The 17,993-nt window shown below is 40.2% G+C and overlaps 1 protein-coding gene and 1 long non-coding RNA gene across 4 annotated transcripts in view; one reads left to right on the top strand and one right to left on the bottom strand.

The window, feature by feature from the left end:
- The window catches only part of FBLN5 (fibulin 5), a 66,940-nt gene extending 58,195 nt beyond the window's left edge, over positions 1–8,745 (bottom strand). Inside the window, exons 1-3 of one of the 3 annotated variants that reach the window (XM_082233651.1) lie at positions 8,525–8,745; positions 4,370–4,443; positions 1,020–1,074 (exon numbers count right to left, since the gene is read on the bottom strand). In XM_082233651.1, the coding sequence (XP_082089777.1) occupies positions 1,020–1,074; positions 4,370–4,386 (72 nt within the window). In that variant the 5' untranslated portion in view covers positions 4,387–4,443; positions 8,525–8,745. Of the gene's footprint in view, positions 1–1,019; positions 1,075–4,369; positions 4,645–6,901; positions 8,278–8,524 lie in introns of those variants that run through there. The other 2 variants (XM_082233650.1, XM_082233652.1) reach the window with 2 other exon arrangements.
- Positions 8,746–15,506: 6,761 nt separating this feature from the next.
- LOC309527984 lies at positions 15,507–16,375 on the top strand. The gene is made up of 2 exons (XR_014217449.1): positions 15,507–16,215; positions 16,341–16,375. It is a non-coding gene; the product is annotated as an uncharacterized lncRNA (long non-coding RNA).
- The last annotated feature ends 1,618 nt before the right edge of the window (positions 16,376–17,993 follow it).

The following is a 17,993-nucleotide window of genomic DNA, read 5'->3' as shown; positions in this document are numbered from 1 at the left end:
TATCACTAATCTCTCTGTCAACATATGTCTCGTGTCACAGCTCATGTTGCACGGAATTCTGTCCTGAAGATGCGCCTGTAGGAAATACATTTGCCGCCATCTGGCAAAGGCGGAAAAGAGCAGCTGAAACTCCCTCGTCTACAAAACTGTTTAGGTGCCAGAATCCTGCCCTCTTTTTCACCTGATCACCATATCTGGTAGAGATATGTATTACTTCTGCCCAAACTACATTGCGTATTAGGTGATTGGCTTTGGGGCATGATTTTGATGAATCTGTTATGAACCTGGTTAGGATTTGGGTAGGCTGACATAAGGAATTGAATTACAACAGATCAAACTATTAGTCTATCAAATCCAAGATTTTGTACTTGAAGGGTGGGGAACTTGTGGCCCTCCAGATGTTGATGGACTACAGCTCCCACAATCCCTCATCACTGACCATGTTGGCTGGGGATGATGGGAGTTGGAGTCCAACAGCCTGTAGAGGGCCACAGTCTGCCACCACTGGTCTACTCTGGCTGGCAGCAGTTCTCCATGGTCTCAGAAAGAGTGAGGCCTATCCCATGAGTCACTTCCTGGTCCTTTAACCTGGAGATGTGTTCAATCACTGATCTATAAGGGTGTGGAGAAGACGTTGAGCTGAAGTCAAGTTCTGCATAGCAATGATGGGTTCTTGCTAGTTTTTATATGGTTTTTACATGGTTTTTCATGGTTTTACATGGTTTTTCTAAGTCAGTTTACCATAACTTCTACTTATTGATGCAACTACTGATTTTTGTTGTTACAAAGGCCATATAACACTATTATTATTATTATTATTATTATTATTATCTGCACCACCACCAAGTTGAGTGAGAGAATAAGTCTAATGCAAATGTTAGGCTCTGGTTCTGCATTGACCCAAGCCAACAGTGTAACACAAATCCAATATTGCACTGTGTCCTGGTCTTCCTCTTTGGCAGTCCATGGTCATGAAATCTCTCTGTATAAAACGTTGAAATATTTGTGACATATCTTACCTGCGTCTTCCCACGACTTAAGAGGCAGGCAGCCACCATGAAAATGGTAATTATCCTGCAATAGGAACATAAACATCATGATTATGCAGGACAGTGATATGTGTAACCCACCTGTTTTCTGATATGACCCCACTGCACTTAGCCACCATTGCATCCAGAGCTACACCAGAGGAACATTTAGCTAAAGGATAATTATTATAATCTGAAAACTGGGTTCTGAGAACAAGCACACTCATCACTGGTTATTTTGAGGCTGCTCTCCGCTGAGCGAGACTCTGGGCTTTTGCCTACAAAGGTCTATCCTGACCGTAATGTCCACTTCCTCTGAGGGTAAGTAATGCTGTCTTTCTGTGCATCAGGTGTGATTGCACAACACAGCAAAATTGGCCACTCTGGCTAAATTACCCACTTCCAACAGAAGAATAGCAGAGCAGGGTAGTGAAACATTCACTGAGTCAAGTAATACACAGCCACCTATGAAAGAAGCATTCAGGAGGAGCCTGTGGCCTATTGAACAGTTCTTTAAAATAGAGTTGCTGTATCTTTAAGGGTCATCTCCTGGTTGTTGGGTCTAGGCAGAAACTGTGGGGAAACTGTGGCCTCCAAGACATTGTTGGACTCCAGCTCCTAATAGCCCCAGATAGCATGGGAAGATGGGATGATACTACAAAACCATTCACAGGGGCTACAGGTTGCCCATCTGTAGAGAATTGGAGCTGCGTGATCCTGCAGCTAGCAGGGAGTTGCTGTCCTCTGTTTGTTGTTTTGTCTTTTTGGTCTTCCTCTAGAGTTAGTGAGACCTCATGCTGTCTTTCATGCGAAGTCTTTACTTAAAAGAACCCCTAATTTTATAGCACACTTTCAGATGGCACACAGTTGGAGAATTGCCGGGTTAATATCTGCCCTGTGTTTGGGTGCTGGATGCCAACTCTTCAAAGGTACAGCTCATCATTACAACTGATCATTAGGGTGCTGGGAATTGTAACTCTATGAGGGCTCTCCTAACACTTCTCAGCACTCTTAACAAGCTGCAGGATTCAGCTGCCAGGATTCTTTGGAAGAAGCCATGACTTTTAAAGTGGTATTAGAGTGCTTACTATTTTTGAATACTTAAAATACAGCCGTCCCTATGCCTTGGAAATCAAATGTTTAAAATGTGAACATTATTATTTCTGTAGGTTTGCTGTCATATAATCTCTCAGTCTCTCAACATAAAGTTTCTTGAACTTCAGTTCATACCGTATTTGTGTGATCTTTCCAGGAAAGCAAATTGTTTACATTAGCTGACATAATCCATCATAATTTTTAGTACAAGCCCCATTGAAATTTGATGTATGAGAGAGCATGGTAGTTTAATGGAGCTTGTGTAAAACAACTTTTTGGTTGATTGCACCTTTATTAATATATAGCTTCTATGTCTATTTAACTGTTTGTGGGGGATTTGATTTAAAACATTTTCTAGGAAGGCCAATGCTTCAAAGAAAACTTTCCTCATTGCCGCTCCCAGAGTTTTCAACTCCCAAAGCACAAGTGGATGCTAACAGCATATTTTGTTCTCTCTGCATATTACAGAGGAGGCAAACAATGCTGTTTTTAATTCTGACAGCAACTTCTCAAGCCCTTCAGAACACGATTCAGAAACAAAACACAAAAAAGCGAAGCAAATCCCTCCATTGGTAATCCTGTGCAGGCAGATGTTTGCTTGCTTGGCAGGCCTTTCAGTCATAGAAAACTAGAATTGTTCTCCAGAGACACTGCCTAGTGCTATGTCATCTGTCATTCAATGCTGAACTTTGTCTACAGAGCTCCTGGAAGCTTTCCAGTGAGGTAGTCCAACTTCAAAAATGCACACCCAAGTGCAGATTCATTCTGTAGCACAAGTAGAAGGAAATCAAGCTGTTGCTCATATTACAAAGCAGCAAACCTGGTCTTGCCAATGAGAGTGTACAAGTAACTGGGCAATCCTGGATCCCTGATGAATATACCAGTACAGTGGTGCCTCGCGAGACGAAAAGAATCCGTTCTGTGATTCTCTTCGTCTAGCGGTTTTTTCGTCTTGCGAAGCAAGCCCATTGAAGGATTAGCGGATTAGCGCTATTAGCGGCTTTTAGCGGCTTATCTGCTGATCGGATCAGCTGATAAGCGGCTTAGCGGCTTAGAAAAAGGGGGGGAGGGGGAAAAAACCAGCAGGAACTTACAAGACATTGTCATCTTGCGAAGCAAGCCCATAGGAAATTCGTTTTGCGAAGCACCTCCAAAATGGAAAACTCTTTCGTCTAGCAAGTTTTCCGTCTTGCGAGGCATTTGTCTTGCGGGGCACCACTGTATATGGCACACCTGTTTGTGACCACATGTTGGTTACATCCACACATTAGAACAAGCACACTTGCAAATATAACATAGGAAGATGACTGCTGGGTCAGACACAAGTTCCATCTAGCCCAGTTTGCCACCATGGCCAACCAGATGCACCCATGGAACCTGCAAGCAGCGCATGAAGGCAAAATCCCTCCTTTGCTGGTGCAACTGGTATTGAGAGTTAGACCTTTCTTGCTTAAATGGCCCTGAAGGAGCTCTGTTCCTCTGTACTGAAAGTGCAACACATAAAGCTCTGCTCATCAACACTTTTGAGTGTGGAGGAAGAAAGAGGTTTCAGAGTCACCAGTCAACAGCAAGATTAAGGATTTGGCTTAATTCCTAGCTGCATGTAACTGACCTTGTGCATATTATTCACCTCTTGCCTTCCTCTTCCTCCCTCTGTCATTTTTCCCCATTCAAAATTTACATTGCAAGCTCCTTGGGGTAGAGACCTGACTTTTTTTGTTTGGCCTCCTCTGTAAAGCACCATTTACATGGAGAGTGATATAATCTTCTTCATCAACAACAAATCCCTGAATTTCTGTATATCTCTTCAGTGTCATGTTTCCAGGTTTACTTTATTTACAATCCCTATCACTTCTTCCAGACAGCTATTCTCAAGAGATCTGTCACATTTATCAGCCGGAGAGGCTGGCTTAGCCACCAGATGCAATAGCAGTTAAATAATAGTGAACGATGAAATCAAATTTTTTTTACACATGTTTGCACAGGGGGGAAACCCCCTTTAAGATCCACACTTTCTATGAGTTACTGCAGCTATCAAGGGCAAAAAGAGAAAAGAGTGCAAAGGAAATTGGTAGATGCTACGTATACATCATGCTACAGAATAGTCTGTTTCCCCGCTCTCCCTCCTGTTAGTTTACATACAGTTTTAGCAAATGTGATAGGAGAAGAGACACCAGCTATAAAGCAAGGTTTGCATTCAGTAAACACTAAGAGAGGGAGAGAGGGAGAGAGTGCATAGGACCTACCTTTTTAATCCTGTCATGTCCAAAACTGAAGAAAAAAGTTGAGCGGGGAAAATAATGTGTGCACAGCTGAATAGCTAAAAAATAGTTTTGCACATTAAACCTTTTGCCAGAACGTTAGTCCTGCCATCATTTATATTCCACAGAATGAAAGACCCAAAATCATAGAGAAGCAGAAGGAGAGAGAGAGAGAGAGAGAGAGGGAAGGAAGGAAAGAGGAGGAGGGAGGGAGGGAAGGAAGGAGGGGAGAAGAGTGAAGGGAGAAGGAGAGATCTGCTCCTCCTTAGACACTGGAGAGAATACAGCAAAAGCACCTGGTTTTGCTTAGTTCTCTTCTGTAATTCAGCATTAAACCAATTGGAGGAGGAATGTTAAAAATGAACACTTCATTTTCTAAGTATGTTAAACAATGCAAATGGGAGGCCTCAGTCTGGGGACAGCTGTTTTAGATTAGAGAGCTCACCAACTGGCTAGACTCCTCACAACACTCCTAAGGAGCCTGCCAGGATTAAAAAAAAACCGCTCACAGTTTGAAGAGAAGCCTTTCCCGCTGCAAATGTTACTGAGGAGCGTGCCACAGGAGGAACAGCAGTACTGGCATGGGGCAGATAGAAAGACGTCCTCAAGAAATAATCTTGCTTATGTCTCATTATCTTATCCCTTCCTAAACAATTTGTTGCCAACCAAATATACCAAAGAGAGCTTCAACCATCTGATGGGCAAAGAATGAATTCCTTCCTTGAGTTCCTTGGAGGAAAGGTAGAATTAAAATGTAATAGCAAAATATAGTAAATAAATACAAATAAATTCTTCTTCTTCTTCTTCTTCTTCTTCTTCTTCTTCTTCTTCTTCTTCGGCGATCACTCATAGCTGAATAAGATTGTCTTCCATAAATATGGTTTTAAAAGTGAGTCCGTAAGTGACTGTAGAGGCCAATTCAGGATCCATACGTTCTTCCACAGTGGGGACATTGGTTTCTCAGCGGGAGTTGATCATGGTGAGGGTTTGCCAAGCATGCCTTCCTCTTAGAGTGTTTCTCCCTTGCGTTCTGAGTTTGAGCATCTTCAAAGCCCACGACACCTTTGGTAAAGGCTTTTCTCCAACTGGAGGGCTCGCAGGCTAGTGTTTCCCAGTTGTTGGTGTTTATACTACATTTTTAAAGATTTGCCTTGAGAGTCTTTAAACCTCTTTTGTTGACCACTGCCATTACAATTTCCATTTTAAAGTTCAGAATAGAGTAGTTGCTTTGGAAGACAATAATTAGGCATCCGAACAACATGACCAGTCCAACGAAGTTGATATTGAAGAATCATTGCTTCGACACTGGTATCTTTGCTTCTTCCAGTACACTGGCATTCGTTTCCTGTCTTCCCAAGTGATGTGTAAATTTTTTGGGAGACACTGTTGATGGAATCTTTCGAGGAGTTGGAGATGGTGTTTATAAGTGGTCCATGTTTCACAAGGTATATAGGCAATACTGCACTAGACAGACAGTATATGGCTGCTTTCTATGTATTGTTGCATGCCATCCCAGCCTCTGAGGGGTTCCGGACACTTTCCCAGGGTTTGGTTTCCTTGGAATGATATATAGTTATGATATATAGTTTATCTACACAAATATACAACTTGTAGCTAAGATTTGGGGTGGGGGGCTCACAGCATTAACATCTGGACCTAGAAGGTCTTGCCTCTCCCAGAGTCACAGCCTTGGAATCAAGCAAAAATGGCTCTGTCTTTAGCTGCTGCCTGCTTCTAGCACTGCCTATTGCCTTTCTAAGTAGCAGCTTGTTAGAGGGCAAAAGTTCCATTCATTTGCCCAGAGGGTACCGTCTCTTCTCTTTTTAGACTAATGGTGGTCCTTAGGTGGCCATTGTCTCATAAACTTGCCTGACTAGTTTAACTATTAATAAACCTTTACCTGCATTCAAGAAACATGTAAATACTTAAAAAAAACAAAACAGGCTTTGGGCCAATAATTTTATGACATTTCTACATTGTTTTAACTGCTGTCTGCGATATGATATAGTGTTGTTTTAAATCACTATTTGGTGTGGTTTTTTTATTGTTTATCGTAATGTTGGCAATGTACCCATATCCTTTTAAAATTAATTATTCCAGAAACTACATGAAGTTCAGAGATAAGTGCAAATTGAATGGATTTTCAGATAAGAGACTATATTGACTCTGCATAAACGGCAAGGCAAGTCCCGTTCGCATACGCAGTCTGACTGAATAAACTTTAAATGCCTCTAGTCCATCCTATGCTGGTTTATAGCTAATATTAGGTATACAATATCAAATTAATCCACTGTTCCCACACTGGTTGAACTTGGACTGCTAAAATGCAATCTAAATTCTGTTTTCCAGTATTTTTTGTAAGATACAGATTCTCACCACTTCTTTGCTTGCTCTATGATACCTATCTGGGGTGTATGGGATATCAGGGGAGGGGTAGTACCACTGGTGAGCGACACGCTATGCAGCTTCTGGGATTGTTCGTTCACCTTTGGCCCCCACCCTGCACGGAACTCTCACCTGTGGCTCCTAGAAGCATGCGATAACGGCCACATCTCAGGAAATGGCTTTCAGTGGCCAGCTAAAGCAGGTGAAGTGAGCCAATGGTTCTCTAACCCTCTGGAGTTAGAGAGGTTCCCCTGCATGTGATGAAGACAGGCTTCTGCAGATTGGGTGGACGAGACCAATAGTGGGTTCCATGGTCAAGAAGGTGGGTTCTGCATGTAATGTAGAGGGAAATGAGGGGCAGATGTGGCTCATCAACCTGCAAAGCTAGTCCATCTAGGAGAAGGAAAACTGATCTGAAAATTCTGCTGCCTTGTGGGAGAAGAAAAGGCTAAGGAGTAAACCCTACACAAATCTGGAGTGGATTCAAAAGGACTGGAGCAAATTTATATTTTATATGAAAGAAAATTGTAAACATTTGAAAAGGTTTGTAGGTCTGAGTTGAAATGTTTGGTAATGTGAAAATAAGGAGCTGTTTTACATATAAGGAGGTGAACGTCAAAAGTAGATATAAGGTAAAAAAGTGGCTACAGAAATGCGAAGAATTGGTAAAGATGTTTGAAAGTCAGAAAGAGGGTTGGAAGGAGGTCGATGCTTTGTGTGAGCAATGTTTTAAGTTATGGATTTGTGTAATGAAATTGTAATGAAATATGGAAAACTCAATAAAAATTATGTTAAAAATCAAACAAATCTGGAGTGGAGTACCTAAGATGGTTAGGTGGTTCCTTGGCTTGTACACCTCCTTCTGGCAACTCCTTCAGCTAAGCAGGTGCTTGGACTACAACAGCGTTTTTGCCTTTTGGAGAGTGTATGTGCACCTTGCATAAGCTTGTGCATGAAAGCTGCTAGATATTAAATCTGGAAAGAGAACAGATACATAGTGTCTCTAATCTATATATGCATAAATGCACAGCCATTGAGCCTAAGGTTAGAATCTTAAAACGATCTATCTGGGCCCCACTGAACTTAATGGGGCTTACATCTGAGTAGAAAGAAAAAAAGGATTGTGTTGTCGAGGCACCAAGTAGTGCACAGACTATAATTTCTTATGCTACAACTCGTGAGGTTTATTTTGGTATAGATATCATAGGACAGGAATGCACTTCCGCTTCTACCACAGCTGCAACAGGGTGAGCTCTGACTGCAGTAACCAGGTCGGGGTGTACACCGGTACTGCGAGGGGCAACGTTTGGCTAAACGACCCCTGAAAAGGCTTGGAAGGAAGCTCAAGTCAAAGGAACTTCGGCAGTGTCTTTTTGGAGTCCCGGCACCCCTCGCTGAAGGAAAAAAATGGCCGAGGTGGGGGGGGGGAATCCAGGCACAGAGAAGAACATCAAACAGACTGGTGAAAAGCCTCACATCACTGAAGCAGCGACAAGATGGTAAAATCTCTATTTCTATATTAAAATAAACGTAAAGTGGTAGCAGCAATAAAACCTAAAAGGAAATAAGACAAGGGGGGGAAAGGGAACTCGGGGGGGGGGGGAATCCCTCACGGAGCGAGTAAACCCAAAACAAGATAAAGAGTAAAAATAGCGGCGGAGAAGTAATGCTACCACAAAAGTAAAGGGAAGACAGAAGAACAGAAAAAAATATGGAGTGAGTGTAAAGAAAGCACACTATCTGAAACGGACTTACTACAAAGTGCAAAGCGGTGCAGGCTGCCTGTTGTTGGAGCTGGGCGGAGTAAAGCGGCTGCTTTGAAACTGAATGTCCTTGAAGGAAAGATAAGGACAAAGGAATAAGGAATGCTGTGGGGGAAAGGAGGGGAATTTAACAGATAAGATAAGATGGCGTTGAGGGTCTGAAGACGCTGAGTAATCATCAAGAAGGAGGAAGGAGGAAGAAGGAGGAAGTGACAAAGACAAAATAGTGAAAGAGAGGATTAAAGGAGGGCAGAAGCTGGCAAGCTGAGTAAATAAGAAACAGTGACACCCAGTGGACAAAGTAGGAAAAGCAGTAATAAAGGAAAATTGAAACAATAGAAGGACATCTGGTGGTTGAAAAAGAGAACGTAAAATGTCTCATGCAATTAAAAAACAGACAACTGGAACTGGAAGTCAACAGCAACAATTAAGAAGAAACTCAGGCCTTGAAGAAATGGATTTGAGGGAGCTTATTAGTTTGAAATTGGACGTGGGAGGATTGAGAAGAGAGTTGGAAGAAAAAATCAATACAATTGATGGGAAATTAGAAAAATTAGAAAACACAATGAAAAAAAATGAAAAAGAAAATGAAGAAATAAAGGAAAAATTAACAGAAGTCTTAGAAGGAATGAAGGAGACAGATAAGAAAGCACAAGAAATTAAGAATAAAAATCAACAAATGGAAGAGATGGTGAAGAAAATTAGCAAAGAACAAAGGGAACAAAGAAAAGAAATGGACAAATCAAAAAAGGAGATGGAGGAACAAAAAGCAATCCAGGAAGCTACTGGGGATGCGCTAGCAATGATACAGATGCAGATTAAAGAGAAGACCTTGAGATTCAGAAATGTTCCAGAAGAGAAGGAGGAGGATATTTGGAAGAAGATGACTGAAACCTTAGCAAAGTGGCTACATCTACAGGAAAAAGACATAATAGAACAGACAGAGAAAATCTTCAGAGTGAACTCAAGGAAAGCAAAAATGAACAAATGGCCGGCACACTGCATCATTGTATTCACATCGAATTGGATGAAAGATAAGATCCTCCAAGCAAAGAGTAAGAACAAATTAACCATAGATGGAAAGGAAATAATAATTTTACGGGAGGTCCCACCCAGGCTGATAAAAAAGAGACAGCAATTCCAATTTCTAACAAAAGCACTAAAGGCCAAATCAATATCCTTCAGATGGGAATACCCAGTGGGGATTTCCTTCAACTTCAAAGGAAAAAGAAGACGATTTGAGACATTTGAGGAAGCAGATATGTTTTGGAGGAAGTAATGAGGAGAATTAGGAGGAGGGAAAAGTGAAGTAAGAAATGAGAAAGGAAGAAAGGGAGAGCTATCGGATGAGGCGGAAGAAGAAGAAAGAGCTCAGCAACGGGTGGAAGGATAAAGAACTACGCCAGTGGTAAATAATCAGACCAATAACTATTACAAAACCCTTCTCCTTTACCACTGCAGATAATTTAAACTTTTCTCACTAACTTTATAATTTTTTAACTAATAAAGAATGAAATTTAAATTGTTATCTTGAAACATAAATGGTTTAAATAATAGGAGGAAGAGGCAGAAAATAGAATGTATCTTAGAGAGGCAGAAGTGGGACCTTGCTTGTTTACAAGAAACCCACATCAATACTAAGCATAAAAGACTAATAATAATAAGCATAAAACCAAAGTTAGGGGAAGAATTCATTGCATCTGATGTAAGAAAAAAGAGGGGGGTTGTAATGTATGTTAAAAACAAATATGAACCACAATTGTTATATGAAGATAAAGAGGGGAGGATTGTAATAGTCAAAATATCACTAGAGGGGGAACCAATTGTGGTAGCAGGAATGTATGGATCAAATAAAAGAAAATCAGAATTCTATCTTGAAGTAAGATCATTATTAATGGAATATATAGATATGAGAATTATTGTGTTAGGGGATTTAAATGGAGTAATGGAACCAGAACTGGATAGACCGCAGAAGAAGGGGGGGAATGAAGGGAAGCTGCCAAAAAGCTTTGTGGAAATGGTAAAGATTTTTGATTTAGTGGATATATGGAGATATAAATATTCTGTCGAAAAGGAGTTCACATATTTCTCAGAACCAAAAAGTTCGTATAGTCGAATTGACAGTATATGGAAAACTAAGGATATGACAATTGAAGCAGAGAATGCCGAAATATTACCAAAAACGCTTACAGATCACAATCCAGTATCATTAACTCTTAAAGGAAAAGAGGAGAAAGGGGGGGGAAAGGTGGAGAATGAATGTTTTCTTATTAAAAAACCAAAAAGTAATACAAGGAGCCAGAAAGTTGATAAAGGAATATTTTGAAAATAATTGGAGGAAAGGGACAGATGTTAAAACAGTGTGGGATGCTGGGAAGGCAGTTGTTAGGGGATATTTCATACAACAAAACTGAATAGCATATAAGAATAAAGAAAAAAAGAAAAGGGAGCTTTTAGAAGAAATTAAAAGGAAGGAAAAATTGGCCTATGCAAGCAAAAATAAAGAGAGATTAAATCAAGAAATTAAATTACTGAGAGTAGAATATAATAAAATTATAGAACAGGAGGTAGAACAACAAATCAAATTTTGGAAATATAAAAATTTTGAATGGGTAAATAAACCAGGCAAGATCCTTGCCTGGCAATTAAAGAAACAAAGAAATGAAAAATTAATAAATAAAATAAAAGTAGAAGAGAGGACAATAAGGGATATGACAGAAATTAAAAAAGAATTTGAAAAATATTACAAAAAATTATATCAAAAAGATGAAGTGCCAATAGAAGAAATAGAGGAATATATAAAGAAAAATAAATTAATAGAGATAGCAGAAGAAGACCATAAATTATTAAATGAACCAATATCAACCATAGAAATTAAGCAATCAATTCAAAAATTAAAAATAGGGAAAGCCCCAGGTCCAGACGGCATACCAGCAGAATACTACAAAGAAATGTTAAATGAATTAATCGACCCACTAAAAGAAGTAATAGAGGAAGCAGTAGAGAAGTGGAATATTCCAGACTCTTGGACTCAAGCGTATATAACGCTCCTGCCAAAACAAGGTACGGATTTGGAATCTGTCTCAAATTATAGACCCATTTCATTGTTAAATTCGGATTATAAAATTTATGCAGGATTCTTGGCTAACAGGTTGAAAAAAAAATAGGAAAAATAGTACATAAAAATCAGGCTGGATTTGTGGAAAGTAGACAAATAAAGGATTATATTAGAAATATAATAGACATAATGGAATATCTACAAGTAAGAAGAGATAAACAAGCAGCCCTGATTTCAATCGATGCGGAGAAGGCTTTTGATAAAATCTCATGGGAATTTATGAAAAAACTATTAAAAGAATTGTGTCTAGGTGAAAAATTCCAAAAAGGTATAAATGCAATATATAACCAACAGAAAGCAAAAATTATTATTAATGGAGAGTTTGTAGAAGAAATCAACATCTTTAAAGGTACAAGACAAGGATGCCCCCTATCCCCAATGTTATTTATACAGTGGTGCCTCGCAAGACGAAATTAATTCATTCCACGAATTTTTTCGTCTAGCGAATTTTTCGTCTTGCGAAGCACGGTTTCCCATAGGAATGCATTGGAAATCAATTAATGCGTTCCTATGGTCAAAAAAAGTCCAAACAAAGCCAAATTTGGTACAACAAAGTGCTCTTTAAAGTCACACATACTGTAAAGAGGATTTCAAAATTCAAACCCAGAATTTTTTTAAAAAACAGCAGTGGCCCAATGGTCACAGAAAATCATAAAAATGCAGGGAAAAAAACAAGCTTCCAGATTCTTGCAAACCCCTCCCCAACTGTTCCCCCAGCCACCCACCACACAGAAATTCAAATCCAGACTTTTTTAAAAAAAACAGCAGAGTTGCCCAATGGTCACAGAAAATCATAAAAATGCAGGAAAAAAACCACAAGCTTCCAGATTCTTGCAAACCCCTTCCCAACACCAAGTCCTTGAATTCCAAACACCCCAACCCAAAATCCAATCCCCCCCCAAAAAGTTTTAAAAGCTTAACTTACCAAATGGCTGCAAAAGAAGTTTTGGAAAAGCTTCAAAAATACCAAAGTCTTTAAAAACCTCAAAAAAGGCTACTATGTACACTGCGTTCTATGAGTTGCTCCTCGAAGTCAAGTTGCAACTGTATTAACGGTGTTAAGAAAAAGGAAACAAACTTGCAAGACTTTTTCGTCTTGCGAAGCAAGCCCATAGGGAAATTCGTCTTGCGAAGCAGCTCAAAAATGGAAAACCCTTTCGTCTAGCGAGTTTTCCGTCTTGCGGGGCACCACTGTAATAGTATTAGAAGTTCTATTAAGGAAAATAAGGCAGGCCAACCAAATAAGAGGAATAGCAGTTGGTTGAAAAAGATACAAGTTAAGAGCCTTTGCAGATGATGTTATGATCACAACAGAAAAACCCCTACAATGTACACCTAGAATATTGGAATGCATAAACGAATATGGCAGATTAGCAGGATTCAAATTAAACTATGGGAAAACCAAAATATTAGTGAAAAATATGGAAGAAAAAGATAAAGTGAAATTACAAGAAATTACAGGATTGGAAATTAAAAAGAAAATAAGGTATCTTGGAATAAATTTAACAACAAACTCTAGAGATTTAAGTAATGAGAACTATGGGAAAACATGGAATGAAATACAGTGGTACCCCGCAAGACGAATGCCTCGCAAGACGGAAAACCCGCAAGACGAAAGGGTTTTCTGTTTTGGAGGCGCTTCGCAAGACGAATTTCCCTATGGGCTTGCATCGCAAGACGAAAGCCCATAGGGAAATGCTGGCGGTCGGGAGCAAAGACTTTCGCCCACAGCCGGCCTTCAGAAGAGGACCTCTTCTGAAGGCCGGCGGGGGGCAAAAGTCTTTGCTCCCCCCCCGCCTGCCTTCCCCCCCCCGCCTGCCCCGGGCGATCTTAAAATGCTGGCGGGCGGGAGCGAAGCGTTCGCTGCCGACCCCCAGCATTTTAAAATCTCCAAGGGACAGCAGAGAAGTCTCTGTCCCGGGGAGATTTTAAAATGCTGTTCCGAAGGGGGGCGGCGGGAACACCTGCCCCAGCCGCCCCACTTCGGAACGCTGTTCCGAAGCGGGGAGGGGGGGCGGGGACACCTGCCCCAGCCGCCCCACTTCGGAACGCTGTTCCGAAGCGGGGAGGGGGGCAGGGACACCTGCCCCAGCCGCCCCACTTCGGAACGCTGTTCCGAAGCGGGGAGGGGGGGCGGGGACACCTGCCCCAGCCGCCCCACTTCGGAACGCTGTTCCGAAGCGGGGAGGGGGGCGGGGACACCTGCCCCAGCCGCCCCACTTCGGAACGCTGTTCCGAAGCGGGGCGGGGGGCGGGAACACCTTCTGAAGGCGGGCAGGGGGCGAAAGTCTTTGTCCCCCCTGCCTGCCTTCCCAGGGGCTTTTAAATCGCCCCGGACAGCGGAGAAGTCCTCCGCTGTCCGGGGCGATTTTAAAATGCCGCCCGCCAGCATTTTAAGATCGCCCCGGACAGCGGAGAAGTCCTCCGCTGTCCCAGGGTTTTTTAAAATGCTGGGGGTGGGAAGAAAAGCCCTTGTCCCCCCCCCAGCCTTCAGAAGAGGTCCGGGGACAGACTGTCCCCGGACCTGGTCTGAAGGCGGTTTCCCTAGGAACGCATTAATTGATTTTCAATGCATTCCTATGGGAAACCGTGCATCGCAAGACGAAAAAACCGCAAGACGAAGAGACTTGCGGAACGAATTAATTTCGTCTTGCGAGGCACCACTGTAAAAAATTATTTGCAAGTATGGGGAAAATCAAATCTTTCCTTACTAGGGAAAATATCGGTGATAAAGATGAACATATTACCAAGGATGATGTTTTTATTTCAAAGTATCCCAATACTAGGAGATAAATGTTTTAATAATTGGAAAAGAGATTTGGCTAAATTCGTATGGTCAGGGAAAAAGGCAAAACACAAAATAATGATCGATAAGAAGGAGAGAGGAGGATTTATATGGAGTTATATCATGATGCGGTGGGTCTGACCTGACTAAAAGAATGGATCAAATTAGATGACTCGGATGTATTGGATTTAGAGGGAGTAGAGACGAGATTTGGATGGCATGCCTACCTAATAGATGAAAAAGTCATAGAATCATAGAATCATAGAGTTGGAAGAGACCACAAGGGCCATCAAGTCCAACCCCCTGCCAAGCAGGAAACACCATCAGAGCACTCCTGACATATGGTTGTCAAGCCTCTGCTTAAAGACCTCCAAAGTAGGAGACTCCACCACACTCCTTGGCAGCAAATTCCACTGTCGAACAGCTCTTACTGTCAGGAAGTTCTTCCTAATGTTTAGGTGGAATCTTCTTTCTTGTAGTTTGGATCCATTGCTCCGTGTCCGCTTCTCTGGAGCAGCAGAAAACAACCTTTCTCCCTCCTCTATGTGACATCCTTTTATATATTTGAAGGATGTCACATAGAGGAGGGAGAAAGGTTGTTTTCTGCTGCTCCAGAGAAGCGGACACGGAGCAATGGATCCAAACTACAAGAAAGAAGATTCCACCTAAGTCAAAGTACATAAAGGCTTCCTAGAGCATACAGTCAGAAAGTCTATATATAAAATATGGGAGAAATATAAAAGACTCCTAGAACCGAAAACTCTCTGGTGGGCATCGCCGGCAGAAATTGTCGTAGTGAAAAAATTAAATATGAAAGAAAATTGGGCTACCTATAAAATTGTATTAAAGGAAGAAAACGGAGAATTGGAATTAAAGGATTATACAGAAATTAAAGCTCATATTAGTGATTGGTTCCAATATATTCAAATTAAGTATAGATTAGCGAAAGACAAAAGGTTAGGATTTGAAAATGAAATATCAAAATTTGATAAATAATACAAGAAAAATAAAAAAAATCTAAATTGTATAATCTGATCTTAGAGTGGGAAACAAAAGATGAATTGGTTAAAGCATCAATGATTAAATGGGTGCAAGATATTGGGAAAAATATTATGTTTGAACAATGGGGAAAATTGTGGAAAGAAGATATGAAATTCACTATGTGTTATATATTGAAAGAAAATTACCTCAAAATACAACATAGATGGTATTTAACACCTGAAAGAATAGCAAAAATGAATAAAAATTGTAGCGATGTCTGCTGGCGATGCAACACTGGAAAAGCTACTATGATACATGTATGGTGGAATTGTTTAAACATCAAACAATTTTGGGAAACAATATATAACGAAATGAAAAAAATGTTCAGATATTCATTTAGGAAAACACCAGAAGGTTTTCTATTGGGAATAGTACCAGGAAGCCTAAAGGAAGAAGACAAGACCTTATATTTATACGCAACAGTAGCCGCAAAGCTATTGGTTGCGAAAAATTGGAAAAGTGGTATTGTACCGACAAAAATAGAGTGGCTAGCCAAATTATTGGAGTACTACAATATATCCAAAACAATAGGAGAAATTGGAAGGATCTCAAAAGAGAAGATAGATAGGGACTGGAAGGTGTTTAAAGGATACTTGCAAAACCATTATCGAAAAATCAGAACTCTTATTAGAATAAACAAGTTCCGTTTCAAATACTGAAATACTAAATAAGATGGATAACAATGTGTAATAGAAAAAGAAGTATGAAATTAGGTTAAAGGTGTGTGAAAGTAATAGAAGTGGAAAGAAATTGCAATCGAGTAGATTGGAAATCCAACACCAAGGTGGGGTGAGGGTGGTGGATGGTGATGGGAAAAGGAATTATTTGTGGGATTGAGTGTAAGTATGTTTGAACACTTTTAAGGATTGTATGAAATGTATGTTTGTATGCTTGTATATTTGTAATATATGTGTATTAATGAATTATCTTAACAATAAAAACTTGTTAAAAAAGGAATGCTTTTTGTACCAGAAGCCTTCTGCTTTTAAATCAGGGGAGCTACTGCAGAGTAGATGAATGCAACATGCAGCAGATGGACAGGTACGATCATCAGTGTGGGAACAGGGGTGTTGAAAGGAATTCATATTTTTATCTGTGAAAGGTTGGGATGATATGCAATTCACAACCACCTTTTGTTCCTCTTGAGCCCTCCAGTCCAGAACTGTGTTGCTGAAGAGGTTTTATTACACTAAAGAGCACCTGGTATTTAACAATTTGGGTGGATGAAAATCTTAACACTGTTCGACTTCATAGCCTTTGTTGAAGCCACCTTCTTCATTTTCATGATTTTTCAAATAGGTATTTTAAAAAAAACAATTCCTTTGCAAACTACATTATAATGCAACAAGAGGATGCCTGCTTTGAACAAGGCAAATATAATTCTGTATCTGTTGGTCAACAGTTTTGCCCCAAACTCATCTTCTATTCCCCCAACCCCTTTATCTTTCCCTCCTGCTATCAAGTATCAAGTACCAACTGACCTCTTTCCCTGTCCCTTTAGTTTATCACTTAACATGCATATTATTTAATAAAATTCACAAAGTGACTAGAATAAGACCAGCCCTTTTACCATTCTGCCAGAGGTTTATAGCCTTTGTGCACTCCTTCAGTTGAAAGGAATGAAAAGGGATCATGACACATTTTTAATATTTTAGGTGAGAGAGAAATAGGAGTCTGCGAACTTTCTCCACAGAATGAACTTCAATAATCTTATCTGCAGTATTGGAGCCTTGAAACAATTTTGCATTCATGTGCATTTTTAGAATGCTTTTGCCTGGCACATAACTTGGTACACCCCTAGATTTGAGGGTCTTTCTCTCCATCCTTCAAACACAGCAGTTTTGTGAACTGGTACCTGCATAAGCCATTGAGTAATGAAACTGAACAATGACTTGTGGATGGAAGACTAGCTCCAGCGATCACTATGTAAACACAATGAAGCGAAGAGAAAAAGTGTTCCCTGAACTTCCACTTAGAACAGTATTAATTTGCAACAGTACCAGGGAAATACTTTTCACAAGCAATTGCAACCTAGTTTATACAGCTAAACAGTTTATCAATGCCAGTGGCAAAATAAGAATGTGCAATTACTTTTACTGCACTACTTCATCTGCATGGCATGCATATGAGACAAACATCTTTAAGGACTTCATAGTAAGTTACTAAACTCATGTTCTGATTAGCCTAATTCACTAAGGCCATTTCGAACTAAGTGTGTGTGGCTTTACCTTTAAATTATCATTTATACAACATGTACACCAACAAATTGCAAAATTCAGCTCATGCTGATGTAGTCCTAGATATGATCTTACCATATCTTCAAGATGATCAATCTGATATTAACAGTTGGGGTGCTTTTACTGACATTTTTACTGTATAAGGCTGTGTTACCTTTCAGTTTTTGCCAAGTCTGCAGATACTTAATGCAAAAATCTACCATTCATTGGTAACAGTTACTACAATATTCACCCATTGATCTTGAAATGAGGCCACATCAAAGTTGGCTCAGATATACAA

The sequence above is a fragment of the Podarcis vaucheri genome (assembly GCF_965113315.1).
Source record: "Podarcis vaucheri genome assembly, chromosome: 1".
Classification (NCBI taxonomy): Eukaryota; Metazoa; Chordata; class Lepidosauria; order Squamata; family Lacertidae; genus Podarcis; species Podarcis vaucheri.
The sequence above is the reverse complement of the archived record's forward strand: the minus strand, read 5'-3'. Positions and strand labels throughout refer to the sequence as shown.